Genomic DNA, 16,696 nt, shown 5'->3' with positions numbered 1-16,696 from the left:
ATCATTCCCTATAAACCACCAGCACAAGGCTCTCTTTCAGGTCTACTCCTGCACCTCCATCCCCAGACCACTAGGCCACGAGTATGGCATAGCTTGGCACCATTTACTGAGTACCTACTATGGGCCAGACCTCATGCTGGAGACTTGATATGCCTTTCTCATTGGATCTCATCAGTAATTCTGTGAGGGAGGTACCATTACTATCTCTATTTCACAGGCAAGGATATTGAGGTTACAAAATTTAAGTGACTTGCCCAAGGTCACACAGTTGTAACTGGCAGAGACCAGTGGGCTTCACCACTATGCTCTTCTGCCTTCCATGAAACTTTTGTTTGGTGTCTTGACTTGGAAAGGGCCCCAGAAAGATGGGTTCATTCAGGAACCACTTGCTGAAAGGTGGACTCTGCACAGGTAACCTGCTTACTTCTAGAGCAGGTTCAGATGTTGACTTAAACCCATCACAAGGTCTCTGGCCTGTGACTCCTCTCAAGGCTCCCGGTAGGCTCCCAGATTGTTCCTGTGACTGGCACCTGGCCTCCATCGGACAAGCCCCATCCTGGCTGAAAACCACCACTGGGGCCAGGCTGGGGTGGCAGGAGAATGCAACTGAGTTGGGTCAGGGGGAAAGCGGCACTTTGGCACCTTAGAGCTCCATGGCTGGGGCCATGGGGGGCCATGAAGAAAGGCAAGCACTTTGCTTCCTCCAGACTCAACTTCACAATTTCAGGGGTGAGAATTGGAGTAGGGTAGGGGAGTGGGCACAGGGCAGGAGCTTGAGACTCACAGAGACCCCAGTTTGACTCTTGGTTCTGCTGCGTGCCCAAGTCAATGAGCTTCCTTCTGCCTTGGTTAACCCAACAACGGTGCCCATCTCACCATTATTCTTGTGGAGATTAAATAAATTAAAGCATGCAAAGCACTTATTAGCACAAGGGCAGGACATAGTAATAATTATGACTCTCCATGCATCACCTTATTTGATATTTTGGTGATTAAATGAAACTGAAGCAGAGAAAAGTTAAATCATTTCTCCAAATTCACTTGCTAGGAGGGAGTAGATCCAGGATCCCAGAGCTCAAGCCCTGGCAGCACACCACGGCACCTCAGGAAACGTCAGCTGTTGCTGTCATGGTGTGTTGTTGTTATTGTCGAGGTCATTGTTGTTGTTGTTTTGTTTTTTCTTGAGACGGAGTCTTGCTCTGTCACCCAGACTGGAGTGCAGTGGCGCGATCTCAGCTCACTGCAACCTCCACCTCCCAGGTTCACACTATTCTCCTGCCTCAGCCTCCCAAGTAGCTGGGACTACAGGCGCCCGCCACCATGCCCGGCTAATTTTTTGTATTTTTTTTGGTAGAGACAGGGTTTCACCATGTTAGCCAGGATGGTCTCGATCTCCTGATCTCGCGATCTGCCTGCCTCGGCCTCCCAAAGTGCTGGGATTACAGGCGTGAGCCACCACGCCCAGTTGAGGTCATTGTTGTTATGAACTTTCTGGTGGTTGCAGTGGAAACTAATAACAGAGGATGAACCACAGGAATTCTCTCCAGGATGTCTGCAGAGGGTGAGTGATTTTCAGCAGTATTTTTCTATTGTTGCTGTAAGTAAGGGAAACTGACACTAAAAGACTAAAACCAAGCACTGTGAGTCAGTCTTATTCCTAGGGAGGCTGCCCTCTCTCAATGCCACCAAGAAGAGGAGCCTGCCCAGGTGATGCCACATGTTTGGAATTATGAGCTGAAAAGAATAAAGAAATAACCACAGGAAACAGCACCAAGCTAATGAAGGGAAAGAGGTCCCAGGTGACCCAGTGGGACTGTGGACACTCACTTGTAACAAAAGGCTGCATTGTGCTTGTAGAACCGGCAGAGGTTTCCGTCATCGGGGGGTGTGGCACAGAAGAAGATGGAAGGCGACAGATTGTATCGGCCAGACTTGCAAAATTCATCATTTTCTCGGGGAGCACCAGGCTCGATGGCAACACGATCACCTGGAGAGGAAAACAAAGATGGCACCCTGCCCGAAGGTGGGAGCAGTCTCCCTGCTCTTTGGTCTGGTTCTTTGTTTTCCAACCTTTGAAAACAGCAGAAGCAGAGATGTTATGAAGGCTTGCATGCTCATGGGCAGATGCCAGATGCGAGAATCTAGCTTAATGAGCCCCCTCCTCCCTGGGGACCCAGAGTGTCCTAGGCAAGTAAGGAAACTTGGGATGAAGCACAGACTTACTCTGGGGGAAAAGGAACACCCCCTCCTCCACAGTTCAGTGTGGCCTGCCCTTTTCCCAACTCCTGCAGCAAGCCAAGCCACCTCTCTATCTCCATAGCTACTTCCCAGCTAAGGCAAGCCAAGTATAGTTCCCGTCTCACACTGCTGCAAAAGGGGTAGCTCATACATGGAGTTTGCAGGCATTTTTTCTTCATCTGTTTGGAAGATAGGGTGCAAAGCCTTTGCAAAGACAGGAGCTGTAATTACAGCATGTTTAATGTCCAGTCTGGTCGTTTTTGGACAATAACTAGGAGTCAACTGATTCCTGGTAGTAGAACTGCAAAGGCCAATGACCTGCAGAGGCCTCATACAGCGGAGGGTAATAGTTGAGGCTTCTGAACAGCCAGTTCTATTATACTTCTATTCTATGCCTCATCATACCTGCTTGGAAACCCAGCCTGAGAACTGCTCTCTAATTGTTTTTTTTCTATCTTTTTATTATGAAGAATTTCAAACACAGCAAAATTCAAAGAATTGCAGAGTGAACACCTGGATAGCCTCCTCCTACATTCTTCGAGGAGCATCTAGCTATGTTCACTTTATCACATATCTATCCATCTACCCCTCCGTCTCAACTGTCTCTCCTTCCATCAGTCTATCTTCTTTTCCGATTCATTTCAAAGCAGGCTGCAGACATCACCCTTAAATGCTTCAGCCTGCATATCATTAACTAGAGTTCAGTATTTGTTTATGATTCTTTTTTAAGGTTATCACCTAGGAATGCAAACCCCTTTTAAGATACAGAACACTCACTACCACTACCTCAGAAATCTTATTCCTCTGTGTCCCTTCCCAGTCAATCCCCACCCCCATCCCCAGAGGATGTTTTGATTTTTTTTTGTTTTTGTTTTTTTTTTTTTGTACCATGGAGTAGTATTGCCTGTTCTGGCACATCACAAAAATGGGATCATACAGTAGATACTCTTTTGAATCTTGCTTCTTTCAGTTAGCATAATGCTTTTCAGATTGATCTATGTTGTTGTGGTATTAACTGTCTGGCCAGGTGCAGTGGCTAATGCCTATAATCTCATAATCACAGTACTTGGGAGGTCAAGGCAGGAGGATCACTTGAACCCAGGAGTTCAAGACCAACCTGGGCAACATAGGAAGACTTCATCTTTACAAAAAAAATTTTTTTAAATTAGCTGAGCATGGTGATGTGTGCCTGTGGTCCCAGCTACTTGGGAGGCTGAGGCGGGAGAATCACTTGAGCCCAGGAAGTTGAGGCTGCAGAGAGACATGATCACACCACTGCATTCCCACCTGGGTGACAGAGCAACACTGTCTCAAAAACAAATGACAGTTTGTTCCTTTTCATAGCTGAATAGTGTTCCAATGTAAGAGTATACTATAGTCAGTATCACCATTCTCTTATTGATAGGAAAAACCTGGTTGTTTCCAGGTTTCCTGTTGTTGGTTTTTTGGTTTCTCTGTGTGTGTATGTTTTTTTGGTTTTTTGTTTGTTTGTTTTTTGAGACAGAATCTCACTCTGTCATCCAGGTTGGAGTACAGTGGTGCAATCACTACTCACTGTAGCCTCGACCTCCTCAAGTTCAGGTGATCTTCCTGCCTCAGCCTCCCAAGTGAGGGAGGAGAAAGAAAAAAAGCAGGCAGACAATTAGGGCAGGTCCTCGGTGAAATTCTTTCAAACAAAAGGGCAGTCTGGAAAAAAATCAAGCTGCAGGCACATAGACAGCAGCTTGGAAAAATCAAGCTACAGGCACAGATAAGGGAGTGAGGCCCAACACAGAAACGCCTTGGTTCTCTGTGTAATCAGTGGACTCCCAGGAAAAAGTTTCCTCCCTTTTTTGGGCATGTACACAGTGGGCTCCATGAGAACTTGCATGGGGTGGGGTGGGAGCTTGCCTAAAACATGCCCATAGTTGCTCAGGCAAGAGAAGCTGCACCCTGTGCTTGCCTAAGACATGCTGACAGCTGCACAAATAAGGGAGGATACACAGGTAGCCACACAGATAAGGTAAGTTACACAGCACCTGCACAGATAAGGGAAGTTTCTTATAAAAACCTTCATATTTAATTGTAAAACAACAACCCTATTTCAGGTCGATCCCCTGCTCTGCTGCCGAGAACTTTCCTCTTTCACTTATTAAACTTTCACTCCAACCTCACCCTTGGTATCCATGCTCCTTAATTTTCTTGGTCATGAGACAAAGAACTCTGGATAACACCTTAGACAAGGAGACTGCTACAATAACCCTAGACTGCTTCACCCATAGGGGGTCATCTGGGATATGTTGGAAGGGTGAGTAGGAGCAACCCTCCAATACTTTACTTTCTGCGGTTTCTTCTCCAGTTTTTTTTTTTTTTTTTTCCCCTCTCAAAATCAAACAAATACCAGGCCTCTGTTGGTCAGTTAAGAGTGGTTAGGGCAGCCACCAGATCTGTAAGACGCAGAGGACAGGCTTGCTGGAGAGGACTCTGTCAATCCCCCATTGCCGTCGGGTGTTGGGAATGTCAGCTATGTTCCAATCCAGTTTCCATTTATGGAAGACCTAGCCATCGCATGGGGTTGGAAGGAGGTCCTGGGACAACTGAAGGTTTCTGGCTGAGGCTACACCTCAGTGTTATCTGAAGGCTCCTGAACTAACTCCAGTCCCTGACAGCCCATCATGGTGTCGGCACCAGGACTTCCAGTCTTTCCTATCGCATTTTCTTCCATTCTCTCCTTTGTGGCTATCACGTCTCCTATCCTTTCTTTGTATGCTATGCTGAAGGTGTTTTTACAACCTGGGAATATAATTTTGTTGGATAGAGTGAGCCAGTGCCTTAGTAACCAGGAATGTAACTCAAATTGCTGTTTTTGTGATTTCCTAGAAACAGGGAGAATTCAAGATATCAGTCTAAATTTTCAGCTAGTAAGGACCTTTTTGTCCCCCAGTGATAGGTATTCATGGCACTGTATGGGAGGATATTTCACCCTCAGTGAATACCCGCCTCTCCATTTGGGTTTTTTTTTCCTGCATGTAAAAACCCACTACTGTCCAATGAACCAACCTTCCTTCCTTCCTTCCTTCCTTCCTTCCTTCCTATCCTCCTTCCTCCCTTCCTTCCTTCCTTTTTCTTTCCTTTCTTTCCTTTTTTCTTTTTCTTTTTTTTCTTTTTCTTTTTTTTTGATGGAGTCTCACTCTGTCGCCCAGGCTGGAGTGCAGTGGCACAATCTGGGCTCACTGCAAGCTCTGCCTCCCATGCCATTCTCCTGCCTCAGCCTCCCAAGTAGCTGAGACTACAGGCACCTGCCACCACACCTGGCTAATTTTTGTATTTTTAGTAGAGACAGGGTTTCACCATGTTGGCCAGGATGGTCTCCATCTCCTGACCTCATGATCCGCCCACCTCGGCCTCCCAAAGTGCTGGGATTACAGGCATGAGCCAACGCACCCAGCCAAATCTTTTTTTCTATTCATAAAACTTTTATTCCACTTAGATGAATTTAATACACGTGTTCTTAATAATTATGCTTGGATTGTTCATAAAAATTTCATAAGACATTAAACAAAGCTAGCCATCATCTCAAGTTGTTTACCTGTTAACTATTTTACAGCACATGCATGTTAGGCAAATATCAAAAAAAAAAAAAATCACAAAAGCAAAAAACCTTAAAAAAGGTTAAATACATGGGTTTTTGATTTACTGCTGTGCTTGATATACGTAAGTAATGAATATCAATCAATTCAGTTTTACTGCATCTTTACTTTTACATTTGTTCTTTGGTTGCCTAAAACATTTAAATACAAATAAAATGAGCATAGCAAAAATAATGAAAGCTAACAGCAGGTAACTTTACAAATAATGGAATGTGAACCGTTTCTGCCCTTACCCAGAGTAAGATGGGTTACGATTGTCTATAGGAAAACTTCTGCAGCTGTAGTCAAAGGTGTGCACATTGAGGTTGAGTATTCTATAGATATACCATGTGGGATCCATGGGATAACTGTTTCTATCACAGTCTTGTAAGTGCTCCAAACCTTAAAGTACCCACAATTACTACACCTGTGACTGGAACCAATGATCCCTTTAATTCTCCACCAGGACAAACCAATATGTAGGCAGTTTTCTTTGCTTAGATATGGAAGCAGTTTTAACACTGGCCCTTGTGAAGCCGCAATGTATCAAAAGTACTGTGTCAAACATTTGTAAGTTGTATAAAAATTCCACATCCCCATATTGGCCACCTCAAGAAGAAAACAGATAAATCCCTAAATGTTAACTGGCTCTACTCCCCTACTATTAAACATAAAAACCACATGGGAAATACAGAAATTCAAATAGAAGTAACATAAACCTGTCGTAAACAAAAACTATTTGTGGGATAGTGCAGATGACAAATGGTCTACTGTGTAAATTTTAGGAGGCAGACAAAAGTTGGAAGGCTGGTTAATTTTCCCCTCCTTCTCCTGCTTCAGCTTTGTCTCCTTGGGTATCTGATGTCCACAATGTCAAGTTGTCTCTCAGTAAATGCATTATTAGCCTGCTGTCTTTGTATGACTCTTCACTTAATGTATCAAGTTCAGCAATGGCTTCATCAAAAGCTGTCTTTGCAAGACAGCAGGCTTTCTCTGGGGAGTTCAGAATCTCATAATAGAACACAGAGAAGTTAAGGGCCAGATCCAGTCTGATAGGATGTGTTGGTTGCATTTCCTTTTTGCTGGTTTCAAAGGCTTCTTGGTATGCTTGTTGTGACGGATCCACAATCCCTTACTTGTCATCAGCAGCAGCAACCTCAGTCAAGTAACGGTAGTAATCCCCCTTCATTTTCAAATAGAAGACTTTGCTCTCTGCTTGTGAAGCATTGGGGATCAAGAACTTTTCCAAAAGAGATAGTATCTCTTAGCTCTGTCTCAATTTTCTCTCTGTATTCTCGAACCATCTGCTGTTTTTTCTCAGCACCTTCTGTCTTTTGTTCAATATTTGAGACGACCCCCCAAGATGACCTGCGGGTTCCGACAACATTTTTACAAGCAAGTGAGAGAAGATTCCTCTCCTCACTGGATAATTCAGCTCTTTGCTCAGTTACAGACTTCATGCAGGCTACCATGTCATCATATTGCTCAGCCTGCTCGGCCAGCTTGGCCTTCTGAACCAGCTCATTTTAATCTATGACTGGATGTTCAGTGTCTGGAGTGGGTGGTGGTGGTGGACGTACAGGGGCTCAGCAGTCTCTGGGTGGCGAGGGCAGCACTGGCAAGGCTGAGACTCTGTCTGCCCAATGAATTTGAACAGTTCCTCTATGCGACAATTTTCTTCTGCTAGGAGGCATACTGTGGGGGTAGACTATCAAACCCGAAAACCTCTCCTTCTAACCTCTGCCTGGAAAAAATTTAGAGTCAGAGTTTTTACCTAACATTTCAGTCCCTACCATGCCACCTAATGAAATGAGATTTTTCTCTGTGGGGGTCACTATTGGCCCTTTGTCCAAGGCCTCTAGTTCCCCAATTTCTCTCCCTCCTACATCCCTCTATTAGGGACCAGGCTCCATGCCCCATCTGCAAACAGCAAAATTCCACCTTCAACAGTCAAGAAGAAGCCACCCTCGAGAGACAACTGTTAGCCTCAGTGCTGTCCCCATCACAGGGAGAACAGTCATTCAATCCTTATGTTTGAGGCACCTGTTCTGCATCCAGCTACATTGGAATCTCTGGCTAACAGACAATCGCTTCTTCAAATATCAGGCTTTCCTGCTAGAAGGATCTACAGTCCACTTAAAAACCTGTCCCTGCCTAAACCCAGCCACTTTCCTCCCAAGGGAAATTAGAGACTACTGAAAATAGATTTACGTGCAATGTGTGTAAGGAAAGTAAAATGTGTTTTGGTAAAAGATTATAATAAGGCATGGAAATGTAAATTTTGCCTAGAAATAAAGGATTGTTTTGAATTAGGTTAAGATAAAGCTGAAGGTTTGAGTGAGTTGTGGAAGGATTACAAAAATAATCTTGCAGCATAGCGCGGTGGCTCACGCCTGTAATCCCAGCACTTTGGAAGGTCGAGGTGGGCGGATCACCAGGTCAGGAGATCGAGGCCATCCTGGCTAACACGGTGAAACCCCATCTCTACTAAAAATAAAAAAAAATTAGGTGGGTGTGGTGGTAGGCGCCTGTAGTCCCAGCTACTGGGAGGCTGAGGCAGGAGAATGGCGTGAACCCAGGAGGCGGAGCTTGCAATGAGCCAAGATAGCGCCACTGCACTCTAGCCTGGGTGACAGAGTGAGACTCTACCTCAAAAAAAAAATCTTGCAAAGGAAATTCTGTGTGTGAACATATTGACTAAATTCAAAAGGATATTCTATTTTTTTATGTAAATTGGGCATTGAAATAAAAGCACAACAAGGCTTTCTTAAGGCACTGATCCGCTTTTTAACAAAAATTTGTAGAGGGCTATAAATGCTTTACGAGAATCTCACCTCATGATCAAACTGGGTAAGATTTGATAGAATTATCTCTAAGGTTTCACTAAAAAAATTGGGTTTGACACCCTTGGTGTCCACGCTTCTTAATTTTCCTGGTCATGAGACAAAGAACTCTGGATAACACGTCAGACAATGAGATTGCTATACTGACCCTAGACTGCTTTACAAGTAACTGGGACTATAGGTGTATGCCACCATGCCTAGGTGATTTTGTTTTTGTTTTTGCAGAGACAGGGTTTTTCCATGTTGCCCAGGTTGGTCTCAAACTCCCAGGCTCAAGCAATCCTCCTGCCTTGGCCTCCCAAAGTGCTGGGATTACAGGTGTAAGCCACCACGTCCATCCCTAGTTGTTTCTCATGACTATCTTGCCTCCTCATCAAGGATGGGAATGCCTCAGGATTAGTCAGTCTTCTGCTCCATATTTATTTTTCCATAGTGTCTAGTGTTGTGCTAGACAAATTTTTATTGCTAAACATAGAATTTGTGAATTGGGAGAAAACAAACCATGGGACACAAATGTCATTAGTATCTATAAGGGCACTACTTATTGGGAAAAATTCCCCTGGAATGTGACAAGTAAAAGCTGTTGGTTAAAGACAGTAGCACTTTTCTGTTGTAAAGAAAGGGAGAGAGGTAGGAATAATTGAGGACAAATAGTTATCCCGAGGTTTTGGGACGGTTTAGATGGTTCATCTTCAGGCAGGTACCCAGCCCTATGTAGGGGAACTCCAAATACGCTGTCAATATAGCAATGGCCTCCAAGTTCGCAGAAAACAGAAAGCAGACTTACAGGGGATTTTAATATCACAGGTATTGCTACACATCAAAGTTACAATTGGATTTAAACTCCGTCTGAATTTGGGGAGAGACCCATACCAGTGAATCAGAGACCAGACTGGAAACCCTGGCGGACCCTCCTGCCTGTGCCCAGAACAAGCTGGAGACCAACATGGCTGAACGCCAGTGAGGCAGGAAGCCATGTGGCAGGAGCCCAGGAAAGGACCCACAGGCCTTATCCTGCCTCAGTACCTGGTTATTCAGGAGAAGTCTGACGGACAGACTCCACTGGGAAGAGGTGCTTAAACCTACCACACAGAATAGAGTTTACTAATAATGGTGGGATCTAGTCCTGCCATTTACCAAATGCCCATTGTGTGCCAGGTACCAGGAAAGGCACATCACAAAATCTCCCTTCCCTCACCATAAACCAACAAGATGGTGTTATCTCTGCTTTAGCGATGAGGAAACAGAAGCTCAGGTGCTCACACAGTGATAAGCTGTGGAGATTTGACTGTCTGCTCACCTCTGTACGAGTGTTCGGGCCCTCCGGAGCCTGAAGAGAATGTTAGGAACCTTGTGAGGCCTACTGAGGCCATGGAAGGTCTGGCCTTTATTCAGCAGGGACATGATAAGCTATTTTTCCTAAGTCTTTTTGTATTGAAAGTACTCACAGAATAGTGTAGAGTCCTGGTACATAGTTAGTGCTCATTAAAATAAGTGGTGAAGGCTGGTCTGAAGGTAGTGCGTTATCTTAATTGATTGTTCATAGTCAGTTACAGATAATACTCCTTGTTCTACTCTTTCCCCGCTTCTCACTAGTGCACTTGACTAGTCTAGTCTTAAAAAACATAGGAATGCTTCCATGCCTTAGAGTTATTGACTCATATGTATGTTTATCTGTTAGTTTATTTATTTATTTGAGACAGAGTCTTGCTCTGTCGCCCAGGCTGGAGTGCAGTGGCATGATCTCAGCTCACTGCAACCTCCACCTCCCGGGTTCACGAAATTCTCCTGCCTCAGCCTCCTGAATAGCTGGAATTACAGATGTACACCACCATGTCTGTCTAATTTTTGTATTTTTAGTAGAGATGGGATTTCACCATGTTGGCCAGGCTGATCTCGAACTCCTGACCTCAAGTGATCCGCCCACATCGGCCTCCCAAAGTGCTAGGATTATAGGCGTGCGCTACTGTGCCCAGCTGACTTACATGTTTAAATTCTGTAAATGAACATTAGGAAACATTTGATGAGTTGTGGTCTTCTTTCTAGATTAGTTGATTAGAATTTTAAGTCAAAGTTAACATATGAAAGACTTTAAATCCAAATTTTGTATCCTAAGAAAATAAAAGGACCCATAGAAATCCTTATGAGCACCAAAATCTGTCTATATTTAGCTGGGCACGGTGGTTTATGCCTACGTGATCCCAGCACTGTGGGAGGCCGAGGAAGGCTGATCACCTGAGGTCAGGAGTTTGAGACCAGCTTGGCAAACATAGTGAAACCCAGTCTCTATTAAAAATACAAAAATTAGCCAGGCGTGGTGGTGCGTGCCTGTAATCCCGGCTACTCAGGAGGCTGAGGCACAAGAATCACTTGACCCTGGGAGGCGGAGGTTGCAGCGAGCCGAGATGGCGCCACTACACTCCAGCCTGGACGACAGAGTGAGACTTCGTCTCAAAAATATAAAATGTCTGTATTTGTCTCTTCCTTCTATCTCCTCTGACTCCCTCTACTTTCTTTCCTGTCCAGTGAACTTTCTGCAAATTATGCCTATGCCATTAAGGATGAATTCTTCCACCTAGCCTTCAAGATCCTCCATAATCAGGTGGAGTTTTCATACTATTCAGTTTTACCTTCTGATTATGATTATATTATGATAACATGACATTTCACAGTTTTATAGTGCTTTATTTTATTTTATTTTATTTTATTTTTTGAGACAGAGTTTTGCTTTGTCACCCAAGTTGGAGTGCAGTGGTGCAATCATGGCTCACTGCAAACTCAACCTCCTGGGATTAAGTGATCCTTCTGTCTCAGCCACCCGAGTAGCTGGAACTACAGGTGCGCACGACCACACCCAGCTAATTTTATTTTTCATAGAGACAGGGTCAACCTCTGTTGCTTATGCTAGTCTCAAACTCCTGAGCTCAAGCAATCCTTCTGCCTTGGCCTCCCAAAGTGCTGAGATCACAGGTGTAAGCCACCATGCCCAGCCAAATGCTTTTTAAAGAGGGACTTTTATAAAGATGATGCACGTTTATCATCTCCAATAACTCCCCAACACAAAACCTCTGCGTGGAGCAGCACAGACTCATCCGCACCCAGATGTATTACTCTCGCATCTGTAATTTGATTGTTCACTTCCTCTTTTTTTTTGAGATGGAGTCTCGCTCTGTCTCTCACCAAGGCTGGAAAGCTGGCATGCAGTGGCACGATCTCAGCTCACTGCAACCTCCACCTCCTGGGTTCAGGCAATTCTCCTGCCTCAGCCTCCCAAGTAGCTGGGACTACAGGTGCGCGCCACCACGTCCAGCTAATTTTTCTATTTTTAGACAGAGTTTCACCATATCGGCCAGGCTGTTCTCAAACCCCTCACCTCAAGAGATCTGCCCACCGCAGCTTCCCAAAGTGCTGGGATTACAGGCATGAGCCACCGCACCCAGCCTGTTAGCTTCCTCTTAACTAGAATATTAGCTCTGCCCATTTCAAGAACTCAAATATAAAACCTTTCATATTTGAAAGCCCAGTGGTTCTGAGCACTTGCTCTAGAGTCCAAAAGACCAGGATGGGCATACCAGCTCTGAGACAAACTAGTGACCCTTGGCAATAACCAGGCTTCAATTTCTTCTTCAACTAACGAAGATAATAATGCCTATCACATAGAGTTGTTTCAAGAATGAAATAAATAGCCCAGGCGCAGTGGCTCAGACCCGTAATTACAGCAAGTTACCCAAATTACTGCCAAGGTGGGCAGATCACTTGAGGTCAGTTCAAGACCAGCTTGGCCAACATGGTGCAGCCCTGTCTCTACCAAAAATACAAAAATTAGCCAGGCGTGGTGGTGCATGTCTAATCTCAGCTACTCAGGAGGCTGAGGCACGGGAATCACTTGAACCAGGAGGTGGAGGTTGCAGCAAGGTGAGATTGCACCACTGCACTCCAGCCTGGGTGACAGAGTGAGACTCCGTCTCATAAAAAAAAAAAAAAAAAAAGAAAGAAAGAATTGTACATCTAAGTGTTTAACATGGAGACTAATGTAGCAAATCAATAAATATTAGCTACCTTCTTATTAACGTTACTACCGTTAGATGTCTAGCTCAAAGACCTATCTCCTCCATGAACTCTTTAACCACCTTTGCCCACAGCAAATGCCCTTTGAACTCCTAAAGCCTGCTCTTTCCCACACCTAATTATATCCTATGGGCTTGCTGTCTAATTGCTGGTATTTATGTAGGGCCTGACATCTGGTGTTTCCACATCGATCTAAGCATCCAGGGATCATATCTGCTCATTTTTCTATATCCCTCAAGGCTCGTGGCATAAGACTGAGCTCATTGTAGACAACTGACTAAACCCTTGTTATAATTTACATTTAGAGAATCCCACTCTATATTATAATTTATAGTCAGAGACTTTGTCCCACAGGTGAGAACCAATCACCAGAGGCTATTGGAAGCTATAAACATTCCACTATGAAATAACCTCATAACACCACAGGAGCTTTCTTGACTTCCACTAATGATGAATGATTTAACATCCCTAAACAAGACACATGCCTCACTTCACAGCTGGCCAATCCCTCTCCATGTGGTTGGGCTCAGAGAACTTTATAACTAACACAGGACGGTGCCTCCTGTCAACCTCCACCTTCCCCCAAATAATGTGACCTTATTTCCTGGCTGCACAGCAGCCTCACTGGTAAAGGAAGGTTAAAGCCAACAGCTAACTATGCCAAGACAACTTGGATTTAATTCATGATATCAGGGAACAACACAGGCTGCCACAGCTGAGAATTCCTCCCTCTGGGAAGATGAATTAAGTAAATCTAGGAAGAATAATGGTGGTTTCCCAGCCATCTAATAAAAATCAAACATTATATCCAAGGCCCTGGTTCACAGCACCTAAAGGTAGTTTGGGTTCCTATGCCTCAAATGTTTTCTCCAGCCCTTTACCTGGCTTATTTCTTACTTGACTCCAGATGTTGGATTAATTGTCCCTTCCTCAAATGAACCAAGGGTCTGGATAAAAGACACTAGTCACAACGTGCATTCTCCTCTACCATCCTTAACACATGGTGACTAAGTAACTGTCTGCTCACAGGTCCCTCTTTTCTTGTGTAAGGTAAGATCCATGTGAGTATGGACCAAAACTGTCTTATTCCCTGCTGTATCCAGAGCTTAACAGAGGGTCTGGCCCAAAGAAAGCATGCACATATATTTATGTTGAATGAACACGTAAGTCGAAGGACCTTGCTTACCTGGTTTTAGGTGCTTTACCAATGATCCCACTTTTTCAACTGTTCCTGAAGCTTCATGTCCCAGCACCATGGGCTTTTTCACGATAAAATTCCCAATTCGACCCTCCTCCCAGTAGTGGACATCTGAGCCACAGATTCCAACAGAATGCATCCTCAGCAACACCTCTGATAAAAGAAAAGAAGACAAAAACAGTGAGAGAGGGAACAACCCCTATCACTCTGAGGTGCCCTAGTGATTTCCCTCTGACCAGGGGAGAGGGCTGGGTTACCAGGCCAGGCACACTATTTAGGCCATAGAGGAAAACAAGCTACATAGCAACCCTGATTAAGTCTCACAAGGCAAACAAGCTTCCACATGTGATGGCTAATTTTATGTGTCTACTTGGCTAGGCCATAATGCCTGGTTGTTTGAAGATACATGTTGGGCATGGTTAGCTTCTAAACCAATAGACTTTGAGTAAAGTAGATTACCCTCCATAATGTAGGTGAGCCTCATCCAATCAGTTTGAAGGTCTTAAAAGCAAAGACTGAGGTTTCCTGAAGGAGAAGGAATTCTTCTCAAGACTGCAACATCAACTCTTACCTGAATTTCCAGCCTGCCCTTTGTACACACACACACACATACATACACACACATATATCTTAGTGGTTTTGTTTCTCTGGACAACACTGACCAATACACTGGGTAGAAAAGATATTATTAGTAGCATGAAATGTACCAACCACTTAAGAGAACAAACTATTTTCCAAAAGAAAACTTTCTAGATAATTAATATGCTATGTATGATTCTTACCTGTTTATGAGAACAAGTCTGATAGAATCTCAGCTTCGCAACATTTTGTGAACTATCAAGTTGAGCTCTTCATGCTATTGTTTTCTTTCCTTTTTTTTTTTTTGAGACAGAGTCTCCCTCTGTTGCCCAGACTGGAGTGCAATGGCAGGATCTCGTCTCACCGCAATCTCTGCCTCCCGGGTTCAAGCAATTCTGCTGCCTCAGCCTCCCAAGTAGCTGGGATTACAGGTATGTGCCACCATACCTGGGTAATTTTTGTATTTTTAGTAGAGACAGGGTTTTGCCATGTTGGCCAGGCTGGTCTTGAACTCATGACCTCAGGTGATCCACCTGTCTCAGCCTCCCAAAGTGCTGGGATTACAGGCATGAGCCACCGCGCCTGGCCAGTTTTCTAAGTTCAAAATAATGATGGTACTGTGCCCCTTTGGTGAAATAAGTACCAATAAATACCATCATCTCCGACTGAGGTGATGGTTATGAATACCTCCCTGAAAGAAAACACTCTGCCTTAGAAAGACAAAGAGACCCGAATCTCTGCTGTGCAATGCACTTGCCACAGACTACTGGGGTGGCTCTTCAGAATTTTCTTCCTCCTTGGTTTTAGTGAAGAGAGTAAGAAATGGCAGGGTGAATTCTCAGATCAAACGCAGGGAAAAGTCATTTGAGTTAGGAAAACCATCTCATAATTTCCTCTCTTGAAGTAGCAACTGGTAGCGAGAGATTAGATTTGACTTTGCTAGAAAACTCGCTATAATGCACCCTTTTCCCTTCCGATGCAAGTGTAGCAGGAGACAAAAGTGTGAGCAGAATGCTTCTTCAGGGAGAAAAGCTGTACCAGGAGCCAAGCTTGCACTCTGGGTCTAAGACATCCCTCGTTCGGCCACTTCTGCAATCAACAGTCAACTTTTCAGGACACAGTGAGGTAACTCTTTAACTTCTCTGAACATGGATCTTGGTGAAAATCCTTGAACCCTGACTATACAATACTTGCTCAGCACCCATAGAATGGCTATATTCTGTCTAGTCTGTATTCTCACCACTTACAAGTCGATAACACAAGTGACCTTTCAGTAGCAAAGCTCTGGATCCACCAGGAAAGCTGCCTTCGATCTGATGTTCACCCAGAAGCTGCAGTTCTGGTGTGAGGTAGGACAAAGTGGGAAAGGACACCCCCAACTTCTCAAGGGTAGAAAGGGGACGTGACTGTCTAGGTGTGAGAGGGGGAGGGTGAGTATCTACAGATACTCTGCCCATTGCCCCCAGCCTCACTTCAGGGTCCTGCATGATTATGACAAAGTGGGATTCCAGGGATGGGAGGGATTAGACAGCTGTCAGCAGGGATCCGGGCCAACAGAAAAAAGAGATGGAAATGTTCACAGCACCTGCCATGTGCAGACAGTAGGCTGGACTCTATCCTCACCACAGCACTCAGTTTGTAAATGAGAAACCCAAGGCTGGAAAGTTACAGATGCCACCTTGGGTGTCAGCATGTCAGCTGAGCCCCACAGGCTTAGCAAGTGAGAGGCCTGGAAGGAGCGGAGTAAAGGTGTTGGAAACCCTGGCCCCATGTGCTCACTCACTTTCTGTGCTTGGTTGATTAGGGCAGGGGACAGGGACCCACGCAGCCCTGCCCACCCCCACTGGACAGAAGGTCCTGGGCCGCCGCACACTTCGGTGACTGGCCTTCCTGGGGAGTGGGGAAAGCTGGCATGATGCTCCCTTTGCTAATTAAAAGATGAAGTTCTGTAGACTCACTCCTTTTCAAAGTTTGGGTTAGGGTTAGGACACTTGGCCACTCCAACAGCAGCTTCTGGTAGATAGGGTATACTGTCATTAGGTCAAAAGAGGAACAATTCTGTCATTGGTCCATATACTTCACATCAAAAACTCTTTGAGATGAGTCAGCAATCTGGTACGGTAATTTTTCTGATTCTATCACCATTTTTTTAATTTCATGTA

The 16,696-nt window shown here is 44.6% G+C and overlaps 1 protein-coding gene and 1 pseudogene across 2 annotated transcripts in view; both read right to left on the bottom strand.

Annotated features, from left to right (window-relative positions):
* The window catches only part of SORD (sorbitol dehydrogenase), a 45,067-nt gene that overhangs the window by 13,793 nt on the left and 14,578 nt on the right, over nt 1-16,696 (bottom strand). For both annotated transcript variants that reach the window (XM_030930765.1, XM_010352939.2), the window contains exons 3-4: nt 13,944-14,108; nt 1,828-1,987 (exon numbers count right to left, since the gene is read on the bottom strand). In XM_030930765.1, coding sequence (XP_030786625.1) covers nt 1,828-1,987; nt 13,944-14,108 — 325 coding nt within the window. The remainder of the gene's footprint in view (nt 1-1,827; nt 1,988-13,943; nt 14,109-16,696) is intronic.
* On the bottom strand, nt 5,699-7,578 carry LOC115897533 (annotated as a pseudogene).

Source organism: Rhinopithecus roxellana, chromosome 5 (assembly GCF_007565055.1).
Source record: "Rhinopithecus roxellana isolate Shanxi Qingling chromosome 5, ASM756505v1, whole genome shotgun sequence".
Taxonomy (NCBI): Eukaryota; Metazoa; Chordata; class Mammalia; order Primates; family Cercopithecidae; genus Rhinopithecus; species Rhinopithecus roxellana.
The sequence above is the reverse complement of the archived record's forward strand: the minus strand, read 5'-3'. Positions and strand labels throughout refer to the sequence as shown.